At 46.6% G+C, this 26,119-nt stretch overlaps 1 protein-coding gene across 5 annotated transcripts in view; it reads left to right on the top strand.

Annotated features, from left to right (window-relative positions):
- vps13c (vacuolar protein sorting 13 homolog C) overlaps positions 1–26,119 on the top strand; it is a 288,791-nt gene that overhangs the window by 82,087 nt on the left and 180,585 nt on the right. For all 5 annotated transcript variants that reach the window (XM_078429970.1, XM_078429968.1, XM_078429967.1 and 2 more), the window contains 8 exons: positions 1,603–1,732; positions 5,147–5,264; positions 7,115–7,250; positions 9,180–9,258; positions 12,215–12,366; positions 15,946–16,099; positions 17,442–17,521; positions 20,224–20,283. In XM_078429970.1, coding sequence (XP_078286096.1) covers positions 1,603–1,732; positions 5,147–5,264; positions 7,115–7,250; positions 9,180–9,258; positions 12,215–12,366; positions 15,946–16,099; positions 17,442–17,521; positions 20,224–20,283 — 909 coding nt within the window. The remainder of the gene's footprint in view (positions 1–1,602; positions 1,733–5,146; positions 5,265–7,114; positions 7,251–9,179; positions 9,259–12,214; positions 12,367–15,945; positions 16,100–17,441; positions 17,522–20,223; positions 20,284–26,119) is intronic.

Raw genomic sequence — 26,119 nt, 5'->3', positions numbered from 1 at the left:
ACTCTAAGTCACGCTGTACCTTGATTTAGAAATTATCCTCCACCATTACTGGGTCAAAATCCTGGAACTCTCTCCATTACAGCATTGTGGGTGTACCCAGATGTGTAAAGAATGCAGTGGTTCACGGAGGCTGCTTCCCCACCACCTCAAGGACAATTCAGGATGGGAAATTAAATGTTGGCTCATGAAGCCCACATACTTTACATGAATAAAAAATATGTGGCTCCTCCATTATTCCACCATACCAGATGTCCTCTGTCAGTAAAAGTAATCTTGTTTGAGACTAAAATCTGAAGAAGGGTCCCGACCTGAAACGTCACCTATCCATGTTCTCCAGGATGCTGCCTGATCAACTGAGTTACTCCAGCACTTTGTGTCATCTTTTGTATTGCCACTCTCGGGGTCCAATGGACGTACCCCAGGATCCCTCCTTGCTTATAAGGGCCTTGCTATTAACTGCATGTTTTACCCTTGCATTTGTCCTTCCAAAGTTCAACTCTTCACACTTAGACTCCATCAGATCGTCCTGCCCACATCCCCAATGAATCCTTTCATAACCTTCCATGCCATCCACAACTCCACCAATTTTTGTGTTGTCTGCAAACTTATTAATCAGCCCACCTATGTTTTTGCTAAATTGTTTATATATTTCATAAACCGGAGGTTTGGCAACACAAGTAGATAGAAAGGGAAGACATATTACCATAATGCTTGGCTTCATTATTTGGGCCATTGAGGATGAATCAAGAAGGTATGATGCAGCTGTATAAGACTTTTGTTAGGCTGCATTGGGAGTGTTACATGCGTTTTGTGGCTCCCCATTATTGGAAGGGTGTGGGGCCTTTGGAAAGGGCGCAGAGGAGGTTTGCCAGAATGAATACCTGTATTAGCTCCAGGGAGAGGTTGGACAAACCTGGATCGTTTTCTCGAGAATGTCGGAGGTTGCGGGGAGACCTGACAGAAGTATTTACAATTATGAGAGGCATATTATTATGAGGCAGACAGTCAGAACCTATTCCCCAGGATAGAAATATTAAATACTAGAGGACATAGTTTTAAGATGAGAGTGGCAAAGTTTAAAGTTTATTACACAGAAGGAACATGCTGTCACAACAGAGGTGGTGTGGAGGCAGATACAAAAGTGGCATTTAAGAAACTTATGAATAAGTACATGGATATGCAGAGAATGGGGGGAATGTGGATTATGTGCTGGCAGATCTTGGTGGTCTACAGAAATTCTTTTCTGAGATTTGGCTAGAGTTCTTCAGAAGTTTGAGTTTGAGCCAAATTGTTGACCAGAAATCCCAATCAGCTGTTTTGTACAAACAAAGAACTACAGTTGCTGGTTTATACCAAAGATAGACACAAAGTACGAGAGAAACTCAGCGGGTCAAGTAGCATCTCTGGAGAAAAAGGATAGGTGACGTTTTGGGTTAGGATCCATCTTCAGACGCTCCTATGTCGCTGAGTTACTCTGGTACTTTGTGTCTATCATTGCTGTTTTGTACTTTGTACTTGGACCATGATCTTTTGGAATTTTGAGCTATATTGTTGCATGTGAATAACGAAGTATGTACAAATAATAAATGTATCTCTTGTCAGTTAAACAGTATTGACCACAATGATCAGAAAGCAATGTCTCCAACCTTATCCTTGGAGGAGATCCTGCAACGAGCCTATGAAAAGTTTGCCCTGGAGCTCAGAAGCGTTCAACTTTTGTTCAGTGAACCAGGTATATATTTTAAATTGTATTTTAAATTGGCATAGCCTTTCCTCAGTGCTTAAATCCCCACTTTGAGTCCTTGACTGTCTGTGCATTGCCAAGTAGTTTAAACTGGTCTGAGACTGCTGGAAGATAGCACAGCTCTGATACAGTGGTAGTATTCATCCCTCTGTGTCACAAGCTCATACTAAATCCAGTTGAAGGCCCAACATGCAACACTGAAGAGTTGCAGAATTGGAGTCTGGATGTGATGTTCAACGGAGCTGCATTTCAGTGAATATTTAAGATCCCAAGATATTGTCCCCTGTGTTCTGGGCAATATTTATTTTTCAATTAATATACTTAATGATTGTTATGTTGCAGAATGTCCTGCAACAATTTAGCTGTGGTGTTTCCTGTATCACTGCACTTCAATAAAGTATTTTATTGGTTGTAAAGCATTTTGGGATTTCCTCGTGCTGTGAGAGGAGTGATATGTACATAAGTCTTTAACAGTCATAGAGTCAGGAGAAAGGCTGATAATTTTTATTCATACATTTCTTTCTTGAGATTTGTCAAGAGTTGTTCAGAACGTATCCATGCCGATAAAGTTGCCTAACTGAGTTAGCCCCACATGCCTGTGCCTGGCCCATATCCCCCCAAATGTTTCTTATCCATGGATCTGTCCAAGTGTCTTTTTAATGTTGTAATTGTATCTGCCTCACTAATTCCACCAGCGGCTCATTCAACTTTTGCATCCGTGTTGATCTCCTGACGTATTTCCCCTAATTAGCTCTGACTATTGGGCGGTCTTTAGTACAATCACATCAGAGTGATCACCCCCATTCTTATTCCTCTGTTCCACTCTGGACGATCCCCACGAATATCCTTTCTCAGTCCCGCCATGGTATTCTTCCTGATCAAAAATGCAACTCCTCCTCTCGTAACTTCACCCATCCCTCCTGTAGCGTTTGTACCTGGAACATTGAGGTGCCATTCCTGCCTCTCCCCAAGCCACATTTCTGCAATAGTTATAATATCCCAGTTCCATGTACTTATCCATGCCCTTATTTCATGTGCCTTACCCATCGAGCCTCTTGCATTGAAATCAATGCAGTTTTATCCAATTAACTCACAAACATGCACGTCTTTGGAGTGTGGGAGGAAACCGGAGCACCCAGAGAAAACCCATGCAGTCACAGGAAGAACGTGCAGACTCCGCACATATGTGTAGTCAGAATCGAACCTGGGTCTCTGGCACTGTAAGGCAGCCACTGTACTGCTGCATCATTGTATAGTTGCAGCAAATCTCCCCACCAGGATTTTGGATCCTCTCTAGTTCAGGTACAATCCGTTCCTCTAGTACAGGTTACTCCTGCCCCAGTATTTTAAACTGCAGAATGGGTTGCTTTGGCCTATCTTTCCTGAGGCAAGATTGGAGGTGCTGGCATGCAGTGAATGAGGGGGTTTTAATGCAGAATAAGTTGAGCTGTAGCAGTAGCACTGAGTATCAAAAAGAAGTATTCCACTTCCTGGAGTCCATTCTTGGAGTTAAATTGTTTGGAAATTCAGAAATTGTTTCCTCGGATGCAGAGTTGTAAAGCACATGAATGCACGGTTTGGCCCATGGAGTCTGCACTGCCATCTCATAAATTCCCATCAACTCCCTCTTCCCACTCCCTCCCAGATCCCATCTTGCTCTGCAGGCAATTTAGAGTGACCAATTAACCTACCAACCAGCATGACCTTATGATCTGGGAAGAAGCCAGAGCAACTGGGGAAAATCACGCAATCATGAGGAAAATGTTCTCTGATGTGTGGCATTTGGATGCTAATATGCAGTGATTTTTCCACTCAGATTTATGTCACAAAATATTCTCATTTGTTGTACCCTTCAGCATAGTGGAGTTTATTCTCAGCATGTTAAGCACCATAATAATCATTATTGCATGAACCATCTTTTAATTGAGAATTTGAATTAGAAACATAGAAACATAGAAAATAGGTGCAGGAGGAGCCAGCACCGCCATTCATTGTGATCATGGCTGATCATCCACAATTGGTAACCCGTGCCTGCCTTCTCCCCATATCCCTTGATTCCGCTAGCCCCTAGAACTCTATTGTATTTATCCCTTGCCTAAGATATGTTCCAGTTTGGAACTTGTGTAATCTGTTATTTCCAGCTATTTACTGCTCCAATTTGTGATCAGATTTTGAAATAATTCTCATTTAGCAGGGGAGGTTGGATAACACAAGACCACGAGTGAGGCAATACCTAGTTCACTTTGGTGAACCAGAGGGAATTATCTTGGTATTTTCTTATGAAATTGAATCAGAATTAACAGCACAGATACAGGCCCTTCAACCCACTGCCAATTTTGCCCACCTACACTGAATCCGTTTGCTTGATTATGAGTTGAGTTTAGTTTATTGTCACATGTACCGAGGTACAGTGAAAAGCTTTTGTTGCATGCTAACCAGTCAGTGGAAAGACAATACATGATTACATTCGAGGAATCCACAGTGTACAAAATACATAATAAAGGGAGTAACGTGAATAACATTTGGTGCAAACAACGTTTAGTTTATGACTGTATCCTTCTATGCCGTTGGAGTGTAAGGACAATGGCCCATTCCGTCTATCCCAGCAGCTTATATTTTCCATTCCACCACTTATTTCCCTGTCATCTCTTTTGTCATCCGTGTCATCCCTTAAATGCCCATCAACATTGCCCCCAACTCCCCTGCCATCTTGCTATGCTTGGAGTCATTTATAGTGGCCGATTCATTTATCTGTCTGCATGATTTAGAGACGTGGGAGGAAACCGGAGCTCCTGGCAGGAATCTATGGAGATGGAGAACATGGAAACTCCCCAGATTGCATCCATCAGAGGCTTGAATTAAACATGGGTTGCTGGAGCAGTGAGGCAGAACCAGTAGTAACTGGTGCCAGGATCAATCACCCCTGGAAATAGTCATAAACCTGGCTGCTAAATGAACAGGCACACAATACTGCTAACCAATAATCTGCGGATATCAATCGGGCATAATCTAGTATGCAGTGAGTGCTTTTTATTTGAAGATTTGAATAGATTTTATGGTAATCGGTTGCGGTAGAAGCTATACGGTGATGCATAGCAATCAGATTTCTTTGTGTTTTCATTTGGAAAAGAAAAATAACTGGATGCACAAGGATCATGTGATGCAATAAAAGGAAAAGATATATATTTACACAGCACCTTGTGCAACCTTGAACTTCTAAAGGTCTTCACAATCAGTGAAGTACTTTGAAATGTCATCTTTTGATGTAGAAATATGCAATAAAAATTTCTTGATAATGGGGTTAGAGAGAATTTAATGGAATTGTCTCTGTTTTGATTTTTCAAAAGCAATTGTCATTTCAAAAGTTAGTATTAACAAAAAAAATCACTTCAACTTGTTCAGGTCAAGATTGGAAGTCTGCTCGCAAGCAAGTCTCCTCCTCTCAGCACATACTGCAACCGCTGGATGTCAAGGTGCAGCTTTCCAGAGCCATCGTGGAGAAAGACAGCAGAATACCCAAGTATGTTTGCTGTACAGTGCAGAAAGGAACTGCAGATGCTGGTTTACACCGAAGATAGACACAAAGTGCTGGAGTAACTCAGCGTGTCAGGCAGCATCTGTGGAGAAAAAGGATGGGTGACATTTTGGATCGGGACCCTTCTTCAAACCAACCCGAAACGTCACCCATCCTTTTTCTCCAGAGAGGCTGACTGACCCATTGAGTAACTCCAGCACTTTGTGTCTATCTTATGTTTGTTATACGGCTGATTTTAACTTCCTTTTGGCGAATATTGAATTTCCGCAAAGCAAGGTCCACATTCTTGCATGTTTAATAGTTTCTGTTTCAGTGTCCCCAACATGTAGAAGTAGCAACATCAGGGCCCTCTTGTGAAATTGCCAAATGCCCATGATGCCAAATGGCAGCTGCCCAAATTTGACCTGATTTTGCTTTGTATCTTTAATATTATTGTACAAATGAAATAAAATCATATTTGATGGATAAAAATACTTAAATCTCTTACTCATTTATGCAAGAAGAATCACACTGATTTGCAATTGTCAGGGAATGGATATTTGCTATAAGTAGTCGCTAACACAAAAAGAAATTTCAGAACATTTATCTAGGCCGGCAGAGCGGTAGAGTTGCTGCCTTACAGCGCCAGAGATGTGGGTTCCATCCTGACTATGGGTGCTTGTTTGTATGGAGTTTGAACATTCTCTCTGCGACCTGTGGGTTTTCTCCAGGAGCTCAGGTTTCCTCCCACACTCCAAAGACGTACAGGTTTGTAGGTTAATTGGCTTGGCATAATTGTGAATTGTCCTTAGTGTGTTAGTGTGCGGGACTCGCTAGTCGGTGGGCCAAAGGGCCGATATCCATGCTGTATCTCTAAACTAAACAAAACGAAACTAATTGTTATAGAATTAGAGTCATGAAATCATAAGTCGTGGCTTGATGTGGCTCAGTTGGGTTCAAATCACATTGAGTGCACGTGTAGATGGAAACGGAAACTCTGGTGCAATGCCGAGGGAGTGGTGGGGGTGGGGCTCCATCAGGACATAAGTGTGGGTGACTGTTCTGAAAATGAGTTCCAATTCCACTGGAATTTGAATTCCGCTGATTAAATAATTTAAACGTTACTTTAGAGATGCAACGTGGAAACAGGCCCTTCGGCCTACCGAGTCGGTGCCAACCAGTGATCCCCGTACACTTGCACTATCCTACACACTAGGGACAATTTACAATTTTACCGAAGTCAAATTAACCTTAACCTACTAATGTGTACGTCTTTGGAGTGTAGAAGGAAACCGGAGCGCCCAGAGAAAACCCACTTGGTCGCAGAGAGAACGTACAAACTCTGTATAGTCAGGATCAAATCCAGACCTCTGGTGCTGTAAGGCAGGAACTCTACCGCTGCGCCACTGGGCTGCTCTTAATTCTGGTGTTATAGGAGGTATACAAAAATGATGAGAGGCATAGATAGGTTAGACAGTCAGAACGTCTTTTCCCACCGTGGAAATGTCCAAGACTAGAGGGCATAGCTTTAAGGTGAGAGGGACAATGTTCAAAGGATATGTGCGGTGCAGGTTTTTAATTAGACAGAGTGCTGGGTGCCTGGAATGCACTGCCAGGGGTGGTATGCAGTTTACGAGGCTTTTAGTTGGCACATGGATATGCAGGGAATGGAGGGATATTAATCATATGCAGGTTGAGGAGATTAGTTTATCGTGGCATTGTGTTTGGCACAGACATTGTGGGCTGAAGGGCCTGTTCCTGTGCTGTACTATTCGACGTTATGGAATGTACAATCAATGATAGCAATGGTGATTTTGAATGTCGCGGATTGTTTCACTGAAGTGATTCTTTTCCAGGTTTAAAGTATCGGGGGAACTCCCCTTGGTCCACATCAAAATGTCTGATCAAAAACTGCAAAGTGTTTGTCAACTTGCCAATAGTATTCCCCTTCCCCCGACTTTGTCATCCACCAGCTCGCCTGTCAGGCCAAAGGTCAGTGTGATGCCTGATACTTTCCAATGTGCTGCATGTCTCGGATACCACCATGTTGTGGATACTTGCCAATGTACTGCATTCTCTCTGATACCACCATGTTGTGAATACTTTCCAATGTACTGCATGTCTGATACTCACCAAGTTGTGGATACTTTCCAATGTACTGCATTCTCTCTGATACCACCATGTTATGCTGTTGGAAAATGTCCATTTCAAATGGCATGATTCTTCCCATGGAGTTCTGCAGTCTCTGAGGGAAGCTTTTCTTGTCTGCTGGCAATTTTAGTTTAATTTAGAGACACAGTGCGGAAACAGGTCCTTCAGCCAACGGAGTCCGCACTGACCAATGAACCCCGATCTTGGAGAAAACCCACAGGGAGAACGTACAAACTCCGTACAGACAGCACCCATAGTCAGGATCGAACCCAGATCTCAAAAGCTGTAAGGCAGCTTCTCTACCGCTGTGCCACCGTTCCACCCTTGGCACGATGATTGCAGTTTTGCTCATTATGGAATCCCCATTGTTACCAGGGATAAATATTTCTCCTGTACATTGAAAGCAAAAAATGCTGGAAATTCTCACCAGGTCCAGTCACATCTGCAGAAAGAAACAAAGCTAATGTTTCAGGTTGCAGGCCCTTGTATATATTTGTAAGGCTGGTTAGTCACCGTTCACTGCCATTGTTAACAGTCCATGTTAACAGCACCGTTCACTGCCATTGTTAACAGTAGGGTGAGCCAGTGGAAATGCTTGTGATACGATCCTTCAGGGCAAAAGTTCATTATGTGAGCAATTTGTATGGGAACCATGAACTTAAATACCTGACATTAGACTGGTTTCAAGTCTTGTCTTAAATTGAGACCAAGTATCGTTGAAGCTTCAAAATTCCATGTATTGGCACGTTGTCATTGTCACAGGACTGCTAATAGGAACAATAATTGATTAATTCCATTTTAAACATTAACCTAAATGTTTCCGTGCACCACAGTGTGGCTGCGTAGTTTATGCCCCTTGCATCTTGATCATGAAGCACCTCAGAGATTTTGGTCAACTAGACCCCCCCCCCCACCCACCGCCTGCATTAATGATAAGCTTAAGGTGTATGTCATGATAAACGGACTGTGTGCCTATTTCATTCATGTACGACTGAAAACTTAAAAGTGACATTTGTGTAATTTGATACTCTGGGTTAGTAACCTTATTTCCTATTTGTCTCAAAAATAATTATTTCAGATAATTTTCAGAATAAATTTCCGATAATTCTCTTCAAATAATTCATTTTACATTAATAGTAACTATTTTTGTATCTCCATGGATGCTGCCTGACCTGCTGAGTATCGTCAGTTCTTATGTCTTATTTCTACAGCGTCTTGATTTCTGAACACATTTTACCATTTATTTAATTCAATTCAATGCATTGAATTGATAAGTATTGCAAAAAAAAAAGTCAACTTTTTTAAAATGTTCTTTAAATCTAATGAATACTGGTTGATATTCACTCTATGCATGAAGTGATACAAGGGAACCAGCCTCCATGAAGGCAAAACATGAGGAATTGAGATGGATTTAATAGGAACTGAAATTGATTGAATATTGGATCTTTTGTTATATTTGCCCAGCAGGTAGTCATCAATGCAATTGCATTTCAATCAATACCCATAAACCAAACATAGATAGACACAAAGCACTGGACTAACTCAGTGAGTAGGCAGCAACTCTGGAGAAAAGGAAAGGTGATGTTTCGGTGTTCTTCAGGTTGACTAAAGAAACGCCACCTATCCTTGAGAGATGCCACCTGACCTGCAAAGTTTAGTTTATTGTCATGTTTACTGAGGTACAGTGAAAAGCTGTACAGAAAGGAACTGCAGATGCTGTTTGAAGATACAAAGTGCTGGAGTAATTCAGGTTTTCTTTCTGTCTGGTAGATGGTGCGTGTAAGACCAGTAGAGGTGTTTGACCCACATCTCGTAGTCATTGGTTCAACAGCAGCATTGGAAGAATCAAGTAAGTCTGGTGTCTGTTTTGACCTAAGATCCTTTTAAAGCTGTATAACAGATGTAAATTGCTTTGATTTTTTAAAGTAATGCATCCTTCAAATCTAAATTTTAGATTAAGTACCTTCTTTAAATGATCTAAGCACAAAAGCAGTAAAATGAGTTTAAAGGGCCTGTCCCACTTAGGCGATTTTTTAGGCGACTGCCGGCGACTGTCATAGTTGTAGCAGGTCGCCGAAAAAACGGTGACTGGACCCCCCTATGACAATGTCTACGACAAGCTACAACAACCTACCACCTAGTCGACGTCAAGCTACGGCAAGCTACCGACAACCGGCGACCCAATCGTTGCAAGTAGGACGTCCACCTACGACCGCACCTACGACAACCTACCACCACAGAGGCGACAACCTACGACAACCGAAGTCAACCTACGTCCACCCGCGACAAGCTACGACAAGCTACGACCCTGTAGACTGAAGACAACTGATGCCAATTCATGTTTCACCCACTTTCCCTATAAAAGAGGATGTACGGTAGGTGTACGGTGGACAATCATTCTGCATCATGACTATTTGAAAGTGATGCCATGAGAAACGACTCTGAAATACAATAACTTCACACAATTTTCCATCAAAATGTCAAGAATTTCCTTTATTGATATTGAAACAAACAAAATTTTTTAAAAGGTTGATAAGAACATACAACAGTGCGTACAAAAATATTGTAATAAACTTCAATAAATTTCAATAAACTTCAAACTTTAAAATTCAAACTTTAAACAGAATACAAGTGCAAAAACATACAAAACTTAACATCATTTATGGACACATTACACTGATGGGTGATCAGATCAAGTTCACATTTGGAATTCACCGAAGTCAGCACCGTCGACAACCATAATCACCTGGCGACAGGAGACGTGAAGTCATGATCATTGGCGTCAAACCAACAGTCGCCGAAAATGTTTAAACATTTCAAAATACAGCGGCGACCAGAAAAACGCTACGACTCTTTGGAGACGACTCACGGCCGTACAGGCGACACCCCAGGGACCGTGTGGCCACGGCCTAGTCGCCTGTAGTCGCCTAAAACATCGCCTAAGTGGGACAGGGGTTTAATTCTCACTGTACCTTGCATTATTAGGTGGTAAAACTGGGAAGGATCACTGAGATTTGAGAATGCTGCATTACTGTGACTGTCAAGGGTGAAGAATGTTGTAAAACAGGATCTTGTACATCTAAATGTAAAGTTAAGACACTGATAAATATTGTAGGAAAGAACTGCAGATGTTGGTTTAAACCAAAGATAGTCACAAAATGCTGGAGTAACACGGCGTGTCAGGCAGCATCTCTGGAGAGAAGGAATGGGTGACGTTTCGGGTTGAGACCCTTCTACCCTTCTTCAGACTGAGTTACCCGCTGATTACTCCACTGATAAATATTTGCAATCTTTGTCCTTCAATGATGCATATTTGCACCTTGAGGAAGTTCTCTTGGGCTGGACTTTAACATTCTGTTCTTCCTGCAAGAGTGACAAACATGAGATGAACAATTTATAAAATGACTTGCTGGAATCCCATTCCCCAACTGCCCTGACAAACTTCAATATCTTGTCTGCTGAAGGCTACGAAGGACTCTTTAACTGAACTTGTGTGCCTGCTTAACAGAAACACTTAAAACTACTCAAAGGTTACCTAAAAAAATGGATTGGAATGCATACAATTCAATGTTGCTAAAACAGCAATGTGTAATTAAAGGCAAAATAATTAAAGCCCTTGGGTTTCCCCACACGGTGGCCTGCCCTGCTCAGGTGTGGGGTTGGTGTTCCTGAGCTTGGTCTCCTTGGCGAAATGTGGAGAGGTGGGTGTGAGGGGTGTCACATGGTGAGACCCCAACCCCCTCACTGGCACCGATCTTATCCTGTGTCCGCCGTCGCCATCTTGAATTAGAAACAAGAGTTTCAGTGTGCCTGTACCTCACCGTGAATGAATGAATGATACTTCATTCACACTTTATTGTCACATGTACCTGCGGTACCTAGGCACATTGAAAAGCGTTGTTTTGCAGAAAACCTAGGCAATACACAAGTGGCACCGCTGACAAAGTTACAAACGTACCGAACAGTGCGATCTACTGCCTGCCGCTGCACGTGGCAGCAGATGACCCAAACCCACCCCCCCCCCCCCCCCCCGCTAGTTCCCCCTTTGTTCTTGGTGGCCCTCTGCTATTGCCGGTCCACCTCACTTTAGTTTAGTTAGTTTAGAGATACAGCGTGGAAACAGCCCATTTGGCCCACCGGGCCCGCGCCGACCAGCGATCCCCGCACACTCACACTATCCTTTACCCACTAGGGACAGTTTTTACATTTAGCAAGCCAATTAACCTAAACACTTGTACGTCTTTGGAGTGTGGGAGGAAACCGAAGATCTCGGAGAAAACCCACGCAGGTCACGGGGAGAGCGTACAAACTCTGTACAGACAGCGCCTGTAGTCGGGATTGAAGCCGGGTCTCCGGCGCTGCATTCGTTGTAAGGCAGCAACTCTACTGCTGCGCCACTGTGCCGCATCACTCTGTCCCTCCTCGCTCTCAGTGGCACGATTCCCAACGATGCTGGTGGCTCGGGGCTGATTCGGAGTGCCGTGCTTGAGCCGGGCCTACCGGGCCTCCATTATCATCCTGCAGCAGACGAAAGCTCCATCATCGGTCCGCGGTGGGCGAGTTAGCCCTGCTTGCTGGGAGTGCCCTGGCCCGCTGATTGACTTGATTTAATTTTGGTTGGGGCACAGGAATAGATCTAGTGAGTGCTTTGCTGATTCCATCCCTGCAGCAGGCAACTGTATGTATTTTTGCCAAGTTTGAGACAGCATTAATAATACACGCTGCATGGTGTCAACGAAAGAAAGCCAGTTCAATACATTTGCAGTATCCTGTTGACTTTCCTTCATGATCTTGGTCATCCTTAGGTTCACTTGGATCTGAAGAGGAATTCAGTGATGTGACGGAAGGGGCTGATGTGCCACGTCGAGCTGCAGTGGCTGATGAAGCCCAGCCAGAAGACAACCAAACTCCGAGCGAGGAGCTCACAGATCTACAGCTGAAGTTTGAAGTTAAGGAGGTAAAAATAATTTTAATATGTTGCCTATTGGTTTGTGCTCTTCATCAATAATTCTCCTTTTGTATAAAAGTGTATTTTTTCATTATGATGGATTTCTGTTTTAGAGTTTGGACTGGTTTTGACTGAATCTTAGATTTGTACATCACAGTCACAGGCCATCCAGCCACCATGACACTGCCAGCCTTCTTGTCCATCCATGCTAATTCCATATAGAACATAGAACAGTACAGTATAAAAAGGAACTGCAGATGCTGGTTTAAACCAAAGATAGACACAAAAAGCTGGAGTAACTAAGCGGGTCAGGCAGCATCTCTGGAGAGAAGGAATGGGTGACATTTCGGGTTGAGACCCTTCTTCAGACTGGTTAGGGATAAGGGAAATGCGAGATATAGACGATGTGGAGAGATAAAGAACAATGAATGAAAGATATGCAGCAAAGTAACGATGATAAAGGAATATAGGGTGTAAGTTGCAGCAGGAGTTAAAATTGGCATGTAACAAAGGTAATGTCACTGTGGTTGTGGGAGATTTCAATATGCAGGTAGACTGGGAAAATCAGGTTGGTTCTGGACCCCAAGAAAGGGAGTTTAGAGTGTCTCTGAGATGGGTTCTTAGAGCAGCTTGTAATGGAGCCTACCAGAGAAAAGGCAATTCTGGATTTAGTGTTGTCCAATGAACCAGATTTAATAAGGGAATTCAAGGTAAAGGAACCGCTAGGAGGTAGTGACCATAATATGATAAGTTTTAATCTGCAATTGGAGAGGGAGACGGTTAAATCAGAAGTGTTAGTGTTGCAGTTGAACAAAGGGGACTCTGAAGGCATGAGAGAGGAGCTGGCCAAGGTCGACTGGAAAAGGATCCTCGCAGGAATGACGGTGGAACAGCAATGGCAGGAATTTCTGGGGATAATCCAAAAGATGCAGGATCATTTCATTCCAAAGAGGAAGAAATATGCTAAGGGGAGCGAGAGGCAACTGTGGCTGACAAGGGAAGTTAGGGATGGAATAAAACTAAATGAAAAGATGTATAACGTAGCAAAGAGTGGCGGGAAGCCAGAGGATTGGGAAACTTTCAAAGGACAACAGAAGGTAACAAAAAGGGCAATACGGGCTGAAAAGATGAAGTACGAGGGTAAGCTGGCTAAGAATAGAAAGAAGGATAGTAAAAGCTTCTTTAGGTATGTTAAGAGAAAAAGATTAGTAAAGATAAATGTGGGTCCCTTGAAGGCAGAAACAGGCAAAATTATTTTGGGTAACAAGGAAATGGCAGAAGAGTTGAACAGGTACTTTGGTTCAACTTGATCTACAGCTAAGGAAGACACAAACAATCTCCCAGATGTACTTGAGGGCAGAGGATCAAGGGATCATGAAAGAAATTTGCATTAGGTGAGAAATAGTATTGGGTAGACTGATGGAACTGAAGGATGATAAATCCCCAGGGCCTGATGGTCTGCATCCCAGGGTACTTAAGGAGGTGGTTCAAGAAATTGTGGACGCATTGGTGATCATTTTCCAAAGTTCTATAGATTCAGGATCAGTTCCTGTGGATTGGAGGATAGCTAATGTTATCCTGCTTTTCAAGAAAGGAGCGAGAGAGAAAGACCAATTAGCCTGACTGGTGGTGGGGAAGATGCTGGAGTCAATTATTAAAGAGGTAATAACGGTGCATTTGGATAGCAGTAAAAGGATAAGTCCAAGTCAGCATGGATTTATGAAAGGGAAATTATGCTTGACTAATCTTCTGGAATTTTTTGAGGATGTGACAAGTAAAATGGATGAAGGAGAGCCAGTGGATGTAGTGTATCTAGATTTTCCAAAAGCCTTTGATAAGGCCCCACACAGGAGATTGGTGGACAAAATTAGAGCACATGGTATTGGGGGTAGGGTATTGACATGGATGGAAAATTGGTTGGCAGACAGGAAGCAAAGACTAGGAATAAACTGGTCCTTTTCAGAATGGCAGGCAGTGGCGAGTGGAGTGCCGCAAGGCTCGTTGTTGGGGCCGCAACTATTTACAATATATATTGATGAATTGGATGATGGAATTAGATGTAACACCAGCAAGTTTGCAGATGACACAAAGCTGGGTGGCAGTGTGAACTGCAAAGAGAATGTTAGGAGGTTGCAGGGTGACTTGGACAGGTTGAATAAGTGGGCAGATGCATGGCAGATGCAGTATAATGTAGATAAATGTGACGTTATCCACTTTGGCGGCAAAAACAAAGAGGCAGATTATTATCTCAATGGTGTCAGATTAGGTAAAGGGGTAGTGTAACGAGACCTAGGAGACCTTGTTCACCAGTCACTAAAAGTAAACATGCAGGTACAGCAGGCAGTGAAGAAAGCTAATGGCATGATGGCCTTCATAAGGCGAGGATTAGAGTGTAGGAGTAGAGGTTCTTCTGCAGTTGTATAGGGCTCCGGTGAGACCACATCTGGAGTATTGTGTGCAGTTTTGGTCTCCTAATTTGCGGAAGGACATCCTTGCTCTTGAGGCAGTGCAGCATAGGTTCACGAGGTTAATCCCTGGGATGGAGGGACTGTCATATGAGGAAAGATTGGAAAGACTGGGCTTTTATTCACTGGAATTTAGAAGGATGAGAGAATTTAGAAGGATATAGAAACGTATTAAATTATGAAAGGACTGGACAAGCAAGATGCAGGAAAAATGTTCCCAATGTTGGGGGAGTCCAGAACCAGGGGCCACAGTCTAAGAATAAAGGGGAAGTCATTTAAAACTGAGATGAGAAAAAACTTTTTCACCCAAAGAGTTGTGGATTTGTGGAATTCTCTGCCACAGAAGGCAGTGGAGGCCAATTCACTTGATCAATTTAAAAGAGAGTTAGATAGAGCTCTAGGGACTAGTTGAATCAAGGGATATTGGGAGAAGGCATGCATGGGTTACTGATTGTGGATGATCAGCCATGATCACAATGAATGGCGGTGCTGGCTCGAAGGGCCAAATGGCTCCTCCTGAATCTATGTCTCTATGTCTCTATGTCTGTTCAACAGAGTTTTATTTGTCATTCGGTACCAAGGTACCGAACGAAACCACATAGCAGTCACACAAAAAAGAAAAAGAACACAAGACACATGACCCCAACACAAACATCCATCACAGTGACTCCAAACACCCCTTCACTGTGATGGAGGCAACAAAACTTCCACTCTCTTCCCCACGCCCACGGACAGACAGCTCGTCTCCGACCGACCCGCACAGTCCCCGCAAGGGGATGGCCCGCGGCCGAGTCGCACCGGGCGCTGAAACGTCTCGCGGCCGAGCCGGGCGATGGAAGGCCCCGCGGCCGAGCCGTGCGCAGCTAAGTCCCGCGGCCGAGCCGCGCCGGGCGATGTTAGGTCCCGTGGATGTATATCTCTCTATGTCTCCATGTACCTGCTGAGTACCTTGATTGCTTTTTGTTTTTATTTCAGATTTCCAGCATTTGCGGTTCTTTGATTTTAAATTACTTATCTTTGCGGTCTCTATGTGTTGCTTCACCTAAGGTAGCGAGTGGGTGATTTGTGTTACATTATGTTCAGATATTCAATAATGGGCACTCCTTTTGTATCGTGTTTGTAGGTTGTCATTGAACTTTCACGACAAGACAGCCAGGACAAGCCGCTGCTTGTTTTCAGCGTGTCGCAGCTGGGTACAGAAGTGAACATGAGAACATTTGACTTAACGTCCACATCATATCTCAAAAAAATCAATTGTGATTACTGTGAAGTTCCTGGTATGTACTTTGGCTCTTAAAATATTTGCAAATGGTCAAACCGAGCCACGAACCATAGTATTAATTATTCACATTGCTGATTTTTTTTTGGTCTTAATTGATTGTCAAGGTTTGGTTCCAAATGAAGATTGTGATCTGGCTTTATGTTGAAAATCAAAGGAAAAGAAATTCTGACTGTGTCTTTTAATTTTGACTTGTGCATCAGAACAGCACTGCCAGAGGACAAAATATTGGGGAATAAAGAAATAGTTCATACATTTCACAAAGTGCTCTTTGAAGACTATGTCATGATTTCCCTTTGCTCTATCTTTCTCTATCTCTTTTTTGTCTTTGAGTGGTATAAAGAGTATGGCAGTTGTACGTTGCTCTTGCAGGATGTGCAACATCAGGGATATATATATCCAATATCTTGCAACCCTGATTACCACCCAGCAGAATGAATATTGATTTCTCTAACTTCAAGTAACCCTTCCGTTCCCTCTCTCTCCATCTCCCCCCCCCGCTCAAGTCACACCAGCTTCAAAGTCGCCTTGTTGAGTCTCTTTGTCTGTACTTGTTCTCACCTAGGCCACAGCTAATAATGGCCTGTTTCCTTTATCATTGTTACTTTTTTGCATATCTTTCATTCATTTGTTCTGTATCTCTCGACATCTCTCGTTTCCCACTCCCCTGACTCTCTGTCTGAAGAAGGGTCTCGACCCGAAAGGTCACCTACTCCTTTTCTCCAGAGATGCTGCCTGACCCGCTGAGTTACTCTAGCTTTTTGTGTCTATCTTTGGTTTAGACCAGCATCTGCAGTTCCTTACTACACTATCCAATATTTCTGCTGATTTAGCTAAATGTCCGGGCAAACTGTAAAACAGCTGGACTTGCGACGGAATTTGCAAAGGAGCAGCGAGGCTGTGGGATATGTTGCAAATAGTATATTTAGTCAGGTGGTCACGCCACAGGTGCAGTGGGAGGGATTGGTGACCATCTCCTTGGTGTTCTGGTTTCTTCACACGTCCCAGTTTGTGCGAGTTGTTGGTCAAGTGGCCTCTGTAAATTGTCCCTGGTCTGAGAGGAGTGCATGAGAACATGGCATAATATCGAACCAGTGTGAACGTTTGATCCGTGGTCATGATCGTGATGGACTGAAATGCCTATTTCCTTGTTGTATCTGTCATATATTTTTAAAAATTGGCTTATTAAGAACTATTGTAATTTTAAATTTTACCTAAGACGCGGAGGAATTATTTTGCGTTGAGATTTTGCGATTGCCTTTGCCTTATTGTGATATTTTAAATTGGTCTATTAAAGCAGGACTCATTAAAATTGTACGTGATGGTTTTGTGTCCCTCAGATGACCAAAATCAGAAGCTTCATTTGATCAGTTGCGTAGATCCCATTGGTTCGGATCTTCTGAAAGTGGAATACATTAAGGTCGGTTATTAATCTTCCATTAAATGTATCCTTGGGATAAATCAGACGTTTCATTCACTTGCAAGTATTTTTAGATGTCATAGAAGCAATTAGTGACATTGATTTTGCCTAGTAAACCAGAGGTTATGGAGTCGTACAATGAGAAACAGATGTTCCATCCACCTTGTCCATGTTGACCATGAAGCACCCATATGTATTAAATTCACCTGCCAGCATCTGACCCATCAATTCCTTAACAATTCAATTGCTTGTCTTATTGTTAGCTAATTGTTGTGGGAGTAACTGTTTCTGCCACCCACTCAAGCAGTGTGTCCCGATCCAAACCAAGCTCTGGGTGGAGAAATTGTCCTCAGTTCCCCTCTCAATCTCCTGCTCTCAGATTAAATCAATGCTAACTAGTTTTCAGACTCCTTTGCCATGGGGACCAGTTTGTTGCTGCCTGTGCCACTCGGAATTTCATGCATTTCAGTTGGGTCTCTCCTGAGAAGCCTTCACATCAAGGAATACAAACCATACCAGTCCGATCTCTCCTCGTAGCTGAAATGACGAGGAAATGAAATGAAATCTCTCCTCAGCCATGATCATATTGAATGGCGGTGCAGGCTCGAAGGGCCGAATGGCCTACTCCTGCACCTATTTTCTATGTCTATGTTTCTATGACCCATCCCAGGCAACATTGCGGTGAATTTCCTCTGTCACCCTCCATGCAAGCACTTCCTTTCTCTAACGTGGCAACCAGAACTGCATGTGGTACTCTAGCCATGGCCAGACCAATGTCATGCAGCCAGACAGCAGGGAAACAGGCCCCTTGGCCCAACTTGCCTACACTCCAAGATGCCCTGTCTACACTAGTCTACACCTGCCTGCGTTTGGCCCATACCCCTCTAAACCTTTATAAAACCACTAAACCAAGTGGACCTGTTGGGCCCAAACCTCTCCTGCATTGGTGCAGCACTCTCTCCAAGCCCCCCCCTCCCCCTCCCCACCCCTCCCCCTTTCCCTCCCCCCCACTCCATCCCCCTCATCCCCCCTTATCATCCCTCCTCCCTCCTCCCTCCCTCCCTCCCCCTCTCTCCACCCCCTCCCTCCCCCTCTCTCCACCCCCTCCCTCCCTCCCTCCCCCCCTCCCTCCCTCCCTCCCTCCCTAGGAGATAAATTTAAACTTTAAAATGTGAATAACTTAAAAAATATAACACCGATTTCAATGAAACTTCTTCCATTAGCACCAAAAGGACGACGGTGAGTAAGGTGGGCCTAAAATTGTCGTGCTGTCATGTACCGTTTTGGCTGTAGTTCAGGAACAAACAAACGAACAAAAGAGCATTTTAGTATATAGATGTTTCATAGATATTTAACATGATTTCACTACTCTTACAGTATTTGGTCATCTTTCTTCATCTTATCTACCCGTGCATGACTGTATGGCAAATCAAATTCCTTGTATGTTTTTTCACACTTGGCTAATAAATTAAATACAGTTACAATTATAAAACCACCTCGATGGATCCTTGAACTCTTACGCCAAGCTCCCGACCTTCCAACCTTCCACAGTACACTCTGGGGTTCCACCATCCACAGAATATCCAACATGGAGAAATACTGTATGAGAACAGGGCCTTCGGCCCACAATGTTTGTGTTGAACACAATGCCAAAATAAACTCATCTCAGCTGCCTGTACGTGGTTCATATCGCTCCATTCCCAGCATATCCATGTGCCTATCTAAAAGCTGCTTAAACACACTATTGCATCTGCCTCCTGTACCACCTCAGACAGTATGTTCCAGGCACTCATCACTCTGTGTAAAAAAAGAAAATGCCCTGCACATCTCCTTTAAACTTTACCCATCTCGCCTTAAAGCCATGCTTTCTAGTCTTTGACATTTCCACCATGGGGAAAAAAGGTTCTGACTGTCTACGATATCTGTGCCACTCATAATTTTAAATACTTCTATCAGGTCTCCCCTCAACCTCTGGCATTCCAGAGAAAACAATCCAAGTTTGTCCAGCTGTGTGTCATAGCGTGCGTCCTACCTTTAATATTCTCACAAAGTACTTGTACTTCATACCACCTCATACTGACAAGTAGTAAAGTCCATTTGTAACTGTCCAGGCCAAGACAGCTCCAGAACTAGACCATTGATCTTTTACTGCTCTTTGAAATAATGTCATTGTAATTAAGCTCATTTTTGTTGGTGATTGGGCGATAAATGTAGGTCTTGCCAATGTTTATGATGCACGAACAGTGGTCGATGAGCATGAAGGGGGGGGGAGGGGAAGTCAATGGGGACCCGGCGTGGGGAGATCGCTGTGATCAACAATGGAGACTCAGCGTGGGGAGACCGTCGTGAGGGACGGTGGGAGAGCAAAGGGGGATCTGGTGTGGGGAGGGGGCACACTAGCTTTAGAATCCTCTGCCCAGGGGATTAGCCTGCTTTTGTTTGTTTGTTTGTTCCGGTTAAGGTGCTGTGCACACGGCAGCCAGCCAACAGTCACTTGTCTTTTTCTTATTTTTACACTTTTTCACTTTTAATTTAATTTTAATTTCAAGTGTTCGTGTACCTTGTTGTGCGTTAGGACTGTTGGCAGACCAATTTCCCTCGGGATGAATAAAGTTCTATCGCATCGTATAGTAAAACAGAATTTGCTGATAATTTATATCTGTCATGAAGTTAAGCTAAATAATCAAAATGTATTGTTGCAGGTTGATAAAAATAGTCCACATTTTAAAAAGGATCAAGACACCACTGAACAGACACTCAAGGTAAGTCTTTACGACTTTCACACGTCAACACTTTCAAGTGTTTCCAAAGTAACTTCAAAAGAGTTTGGTTATCTGGAAGGTATTTCAGTAGCTGAATGAAGAATATTAAGTTAGCATTGGTAAGCATTTTTTACTGTGTTTTCTAAAAAAAAACCATGAGGGGCGGCACAGCGGTAGAGTTGCTGCCTTACAGCGAATGCAGCGCCAGGGACCCGGGTTCGATCCCGACTACGGGCGCCGTCTGTACGGAGTTTGTACGTTCTCCCCGTGACCTGCGTGGGTTTTCTCCGAGATCTTCGGTTTCCTCCCACACTCCAAAGACGTACAGGTTTGTAGGTAAATTGGCTTGGTAAATGTAAAAATTGTCCCTAGTGTGTGTTGAATAGTGTTAATGTGCCGGGATCGCTGGGCGGCGTGGAATCGAAGGGCCTGTTTCCGTGCTGTATCTCAATTAAACTAAACTAAAAACTAAAGTAGCAGTTAGAAAAGCACTTCAGGGTGAAACAATTATTTGATGATATATGTCCTTTAAACCGACTGAAGAATCATGACAATGGAAAAAGATGCTTTAAGAATTTCGTACTACTTTTTTAAAATGCTACCGTTTGGTATGCTCTTTTGTCCCCTATTTCCTAAAATCAACTAATTCCAATTTATAAATTGAGTTGTTCATGTTTTGTAATTGTGTGCTGTGGCACAGTATAAAAGGACAAGGAATTAATTAATTTGTATGCAGAGTGTCTTTGTAGCATGAGCTCAGTTTTTGAAAGCCCTTGCTTTAGATTTAGTGTATATGGTGTATTTCATTTGATTTTCTCTCCTCCCCACCCCTCCTCTTCCCCCCATCATAAGAGAGTTTGTATTGAAAGTGTGTGGGAACTGCAGATGCCGCTTAACACCGAAGGTAGACACAAAATGCTGGAGTAAGTCAGTGGAACAGGCAACATCTCTGGATAGAAGGAATGGGTTGTGGCGGCTCCCAAAGGTCGGGCCATACGACTACCGACCCCTCGGCACGGGAATGGACCAGTCCCGGGAGGCGGTCCTGGACTCAGGTATATAAGGACAAGGTTTGGGCGCCAAGCCATCCCGGCAGACTAGACCCGTCTGAGACCCACGATACAATAAATATACCTTCCCGAAATACCTGGCTCCTTGCCTTTATCGATGCGCTACATTGGTGACCTCGACGGTCCATTCATTAGGATGGGCACAAAAGCAAAAGCCGACCGCCCGTCCGGCTCGCAGGCCGACCAGGCCCCAGCTGTCGACGCGGTAGGAATCAAGCTCCCGACCTTCTGGACCACCCGGGCTCGCGTTTGGTTTTACCAAGCGGAGGCCCAGTTCCAGCTGCAGGGCATCACAGTGGATAACACCCGGGTTTTCCACCTGGTGGGAGCCCTTGACCAGGACACGGCCGAAGAGGTAACGGAGTTCCTCCAGGACCCACCGGCCGACGGTAAATATGAAGCCCTTAAGGAGCTGCTGCTCCAAACCTACGGGCTAACCCGAATGGAGCGGGCCGAAAGGCTCCTCCACATGCCAGGCCTCGGTGACCGGCGCCCATCTAGCCTCCTGAAGGAGATGGTCGCGCTGCTCGACGGGCACAGACCGTGCCTGATGTTCGAGTATACTTACCTGCACCTGCTGCCGGCCGACATTCGCCTGCAGCTCACCGACGCCTCCTTTGCAGACACCCGGGCCCTCGGCAGGCGCGCGGACGCGCTGTGGGCGGCGCGCCGTGATGACGTCAGTGCGCTTAACGTCACTCGAGAAGCGCCCGATTTTCTCCGGTCGGGCGGGGGAGCTGTGGAAGGAGTGACAGCTACGTCCCGGAGGCCTGCGAGATCGCCCCCGGTGGCCATTGCGGGTTGTGCACCTGCAGTCCCACACCAGCAGGCTCCAGCCAGCACCAGCAAGAGGTACTGGTGTTATTACCACCAGCGCTGGGGTGCGGCAGCCCGACAATGCCGCCAGCCGTGCACATTTCCGGAAACGCCCGGGCCGGCTACCAATAGTCCCTGCGGTGGCCGGCCAGATTCACCGCCTCTTCGCCTGGGATCGGCGGTCCGGGAGCCGCTTCCTCGTGGATACCGGGGCGGAGCTGAGCGTCCTGCCCCCTTCGCCGCTGGACATTCGTTCTGGGAAGCGGGGGCCCATCCTCACCGCGGCAAATGGGAGCATTATTCAAACATATGGCGTCCGCACGGTCCACATCGTTTTCGGCGCCAGTCATTTTACGTGGCTGTTTACGATCGCCGACGTCTCCCAGCCGTTGCTCGGGGCCGATTTTCTGCGGGCGCATTCTCTCCTCGTGGACGTCAGGCAGCAGCGCTTGGTCCACTCCGCCACGATGGAGCCCATCGCGTTGCGGCTGAATGACCCCATTATACGCCCGCTGTCGTCCGTGACTCCCATTTCGCTCGGGTGCTGGCGGACTTTCCGGATATTATGGCCCCGCAATTCCGGTCGTCGACCCCCAAGCATGGGGTGTACCATTATATCACAACTACCGGCCCACCCCTCCACGCACGAGCACGCCGACTCCCGCCTGAGAAACTACGCCTGGCACGACAGGAGTTCCGCACGATGGAGTCCTTGGGGATCGTCCGCCCTTCCAACAGCCCATGGGCATCTCCACTCCACATGGTCCCCTGGAGGCCTTGCGGGGATTATCGGCGGCTGAACGTCGCTACCGCCGAGGACCGATACCCCATGCCCCACATCCAGGACTTCAACGCCCATTTGGCTGGGGCCACGATATTTTCAAAGGTGGATCTGGTGCGAGGTTACAACCAGATCCCGGTCCACCCGGAGGATGTACCCAAGACGGCAATCATCACGCCGTTCGGACTCTACGAGTTCGTACGGATGCCGTTCGGCCTCAAGAACGCCGCGCAGTCATTTCAGCGGTTAATGAACGGCGTGTGTCGCGGGCTGGATTTCCTATTTGTCTACCTTGACGACATGTTGGTAGCCAGCCGCTCGCGGCAGGAGCACTGTGCCCACCTCCGGCAGCTTTTCCAGCGGCTCAGCGAACACGGGTTGGCCATAAACCTCGCCAAGTGCCGCTTTGGTGTGGCCACAATCGACTTTCTCGGCCACCGTGTGTCCTCGCAAGGAGCGGTTCCCCTGCCGGACAAAGTAGATGCCATCCGCCGGTTTCCCCGTCCATCCTCGGTGCGTGGCCTGCAGGAGTTTGTCGGCATGGTGGCATTTTATCACCGGTTCCTGCCATCCGCGGCCCACATCATGCGGCCGCTATACGAGCTGCTGGCGGGCAAGCGTAAGACCGTCGTGTGGACCGACGAGGCCGTAACAGCCTTTGACGGCGCGAAGGAGGCCCTGGCTCGGGCTGTGCTGCTTGTTCACCCACGGGAGGATGCCCCGACAGCCCTTACGGTGGACGCCTCAGAGTTGGCGGTTGGTGCCGTACTGGAGCAACTCACGGACGGGGGTTGGCGCCCCCTGGCCTTCAGCCGGCACCTCGACAACGCCCAGAAGAAGTACAGCGCTTTCGACCGCGAGCTCCTCGCCCTGTACCTGGCCGTTCGTCACTTCCGCTATTTTCTGGAGGGCCGCCCGTTCACCGCTTACACGGACCACAAGCCGCTCACTTTCACCCTGGCAAAGGTCTCCGACCCATGGTCCGCCCGACAGCAGCGCCAGTTGGCCTACATATCAGAATTCACCACCTCCATCCGCTTTATCGAGGGGAAGGAAAACCGGGTGGCCGACGCATTGTCTCGCCCCGCCATCAATGCCGTGTTAGAAGTGGCACCCGGCATTGATTATTCTGCCCTGGCGGAGGCCCAACTAACGGACGGGGAGATGCCCGCCTACCGGACTGCCATCTCTGGCCTCCGCCTTGAGGATGTTCCCCTCGGCCCCGGAGCGACGACGATACTTTGCGATGTGTCGGCAGGTCAGCCGCGCCCCATCGTCCCGGCCGCGTGGCGCAGGAGGGTGTTCGACGTGGTCCACGGGCTGGCTCACCCATCCATCCGGGCAACGATCTCATTGGTAGCCGCGCGGTTCATGTGGTATGGTCTGCGCAAGCAGGTTGGCCAATGGGCCCGCACCTGCATTCCGTGCCAGACGTCAAAAATTCAACGCCACGTCCGGGCGCCACTCCAAGGGATCGGTCTACCCTGCCGCCGTTTCGACCACCTGCACGTGGACATTGTGGGCCCGCTCCCGCCGTCCCGGGGCATCACCCACCTCTTCACGGTGGTGGACCGCTTCACGCGGTGGCCGGAGGCCATACCACTGGCTGATACGTCTACAGCCACATGCGCTCGTGCGTTGGCCGCGCACTGGATTGCTCGCTTTGGTGTGCCGGTGGTCATCTCATCGGACCGGGGGCCACAGTTCACCTCCGAGCTGTGGTCGGCCATGGCCCACCTGTTGGGCGTGCGGCTGCACCACACCACGGCCTATCACCCGCAGGCAAACAGCTTGGTGGAGAGGTTCCACCGGCAGCTGAAGGCAGCGCTGAAGGCGCGACTCGCCGGCCCCGACTGGATGGACGAGCTACCATGGGTTTTGCTGGGCATCCGGACTGCCCCCAAGGAAGACCTGGCTTCATCCTCAGCGGAGCTCGTCTACGGGTCTCCGCTCACGGTGCCCGGGGAGTTCGTGCCCTCGTTGCCGGGGCGAGAGGAACCGCCCTCATCCACCCTACATCGCCTCCGAGAGCGAGTTGGCAAGCTCGCACCCGTGCCGACGTCCCGCCATGGGACATTCCGCCCTTACGTGCCATCGGCCCTCCAGGACTGCGCCTTTGTGTTCCTGCGCCGTGACGCCCACCAGGCGCCACTCCAGAGGCCGTATGAAGGCCCGTACCGGGTGCTGGAGCACGGACAGACAACCTTTGTTTTGGACATGGGGGGCCGGCCGGAGGCCGTGTCAATTGACCGCCTGAAGCCGGCCCACTTAGACATCGACCAACCGGTGCGGGTGACCCAGCCTCGGCCACGAGGTCGCCCCCCTTTGCGGGTCCCACCGCCTGTCCCTCCAACTGTGCCTCCGCCGGCCCCTCTGTCGACCGATTACCGTACGCGGTCCGGTCGGGTTGTGCGACCACCAGTGCGTTTCGTGCCTCCGGATCTGGGGGGGGGGTACTGTGGCGGCTCCCAAAGGTCGGGCCATACGACTACCGACCCCTCGGCACGGGAATGGACCAGTCCCGGGAGGCGGTCCTGGACTCAGGTATATAAGGACAAGGTTTGGGCGCCAAGCCATCCCGGCAGACTAGACCCGTCTGAGACCCACGATACAATAAATATACCTTCCCGAAATACCTGGCTCCTTGCCTTTATCGACGCGCTACAGGGTAACGTTTCGGGTCGAGACCCTTCTTCAGACTCGGATGCTATAAAACCAGCTGTGGATCTACTGTAGGCTCTTGTGGCAAAAGCTGCAGAAGCTAGTTCACTCGTCATTAATCAGCACCACATGAATAATCACAAAGCTTTACAGTACGGACTGGAGATCACTTTTCATTCCACTTATGCACAGGATTCTTTACATTTAGTTTAGTTATAGTCATGTGTACCGAGCTACAGTGAAAACCTTTCTGAGGTACAGTGAAAGTCTCTGTACCTTTCTGAGGTACAGTGAAAAGCTTGTGAAAATGAGAAAAATGGAAATGGAGGTGGTTTCTGGTTAAGAGAAGAGCATTAAACATCACTCCAGTTAAATTGGAGCAAACACATATTGATGCATGAAAGAAAGTATTGCTGTGCGATTTGCATTAGAGTAATACAGTGTGGAAACAGGCCTGTCGGTCCAACTTGCCCACACCGACTGACATGTCCCATCTACACTAGTCCCA

The sequence above is a fragment of the Rhinoraja longicauda genome, chromosome 38 (genome assembly GCF_053455715.1).
Source record: "Rhinoraja longicauda isolate Sanriku21f chromosome 38, sRhiLon1.1, whole genome shotgun sequence".
Taxonomy (NCBI): Eukaryota; Metazoa; Chordata; class Chondrichthyes; order Rajiformes; family Arhynchobatidae; genus Rhinoraja; species Rhinoraja longicauda.
This window is presented reverse-complemented; position numbering and strand designations above follow the sequence as displayed.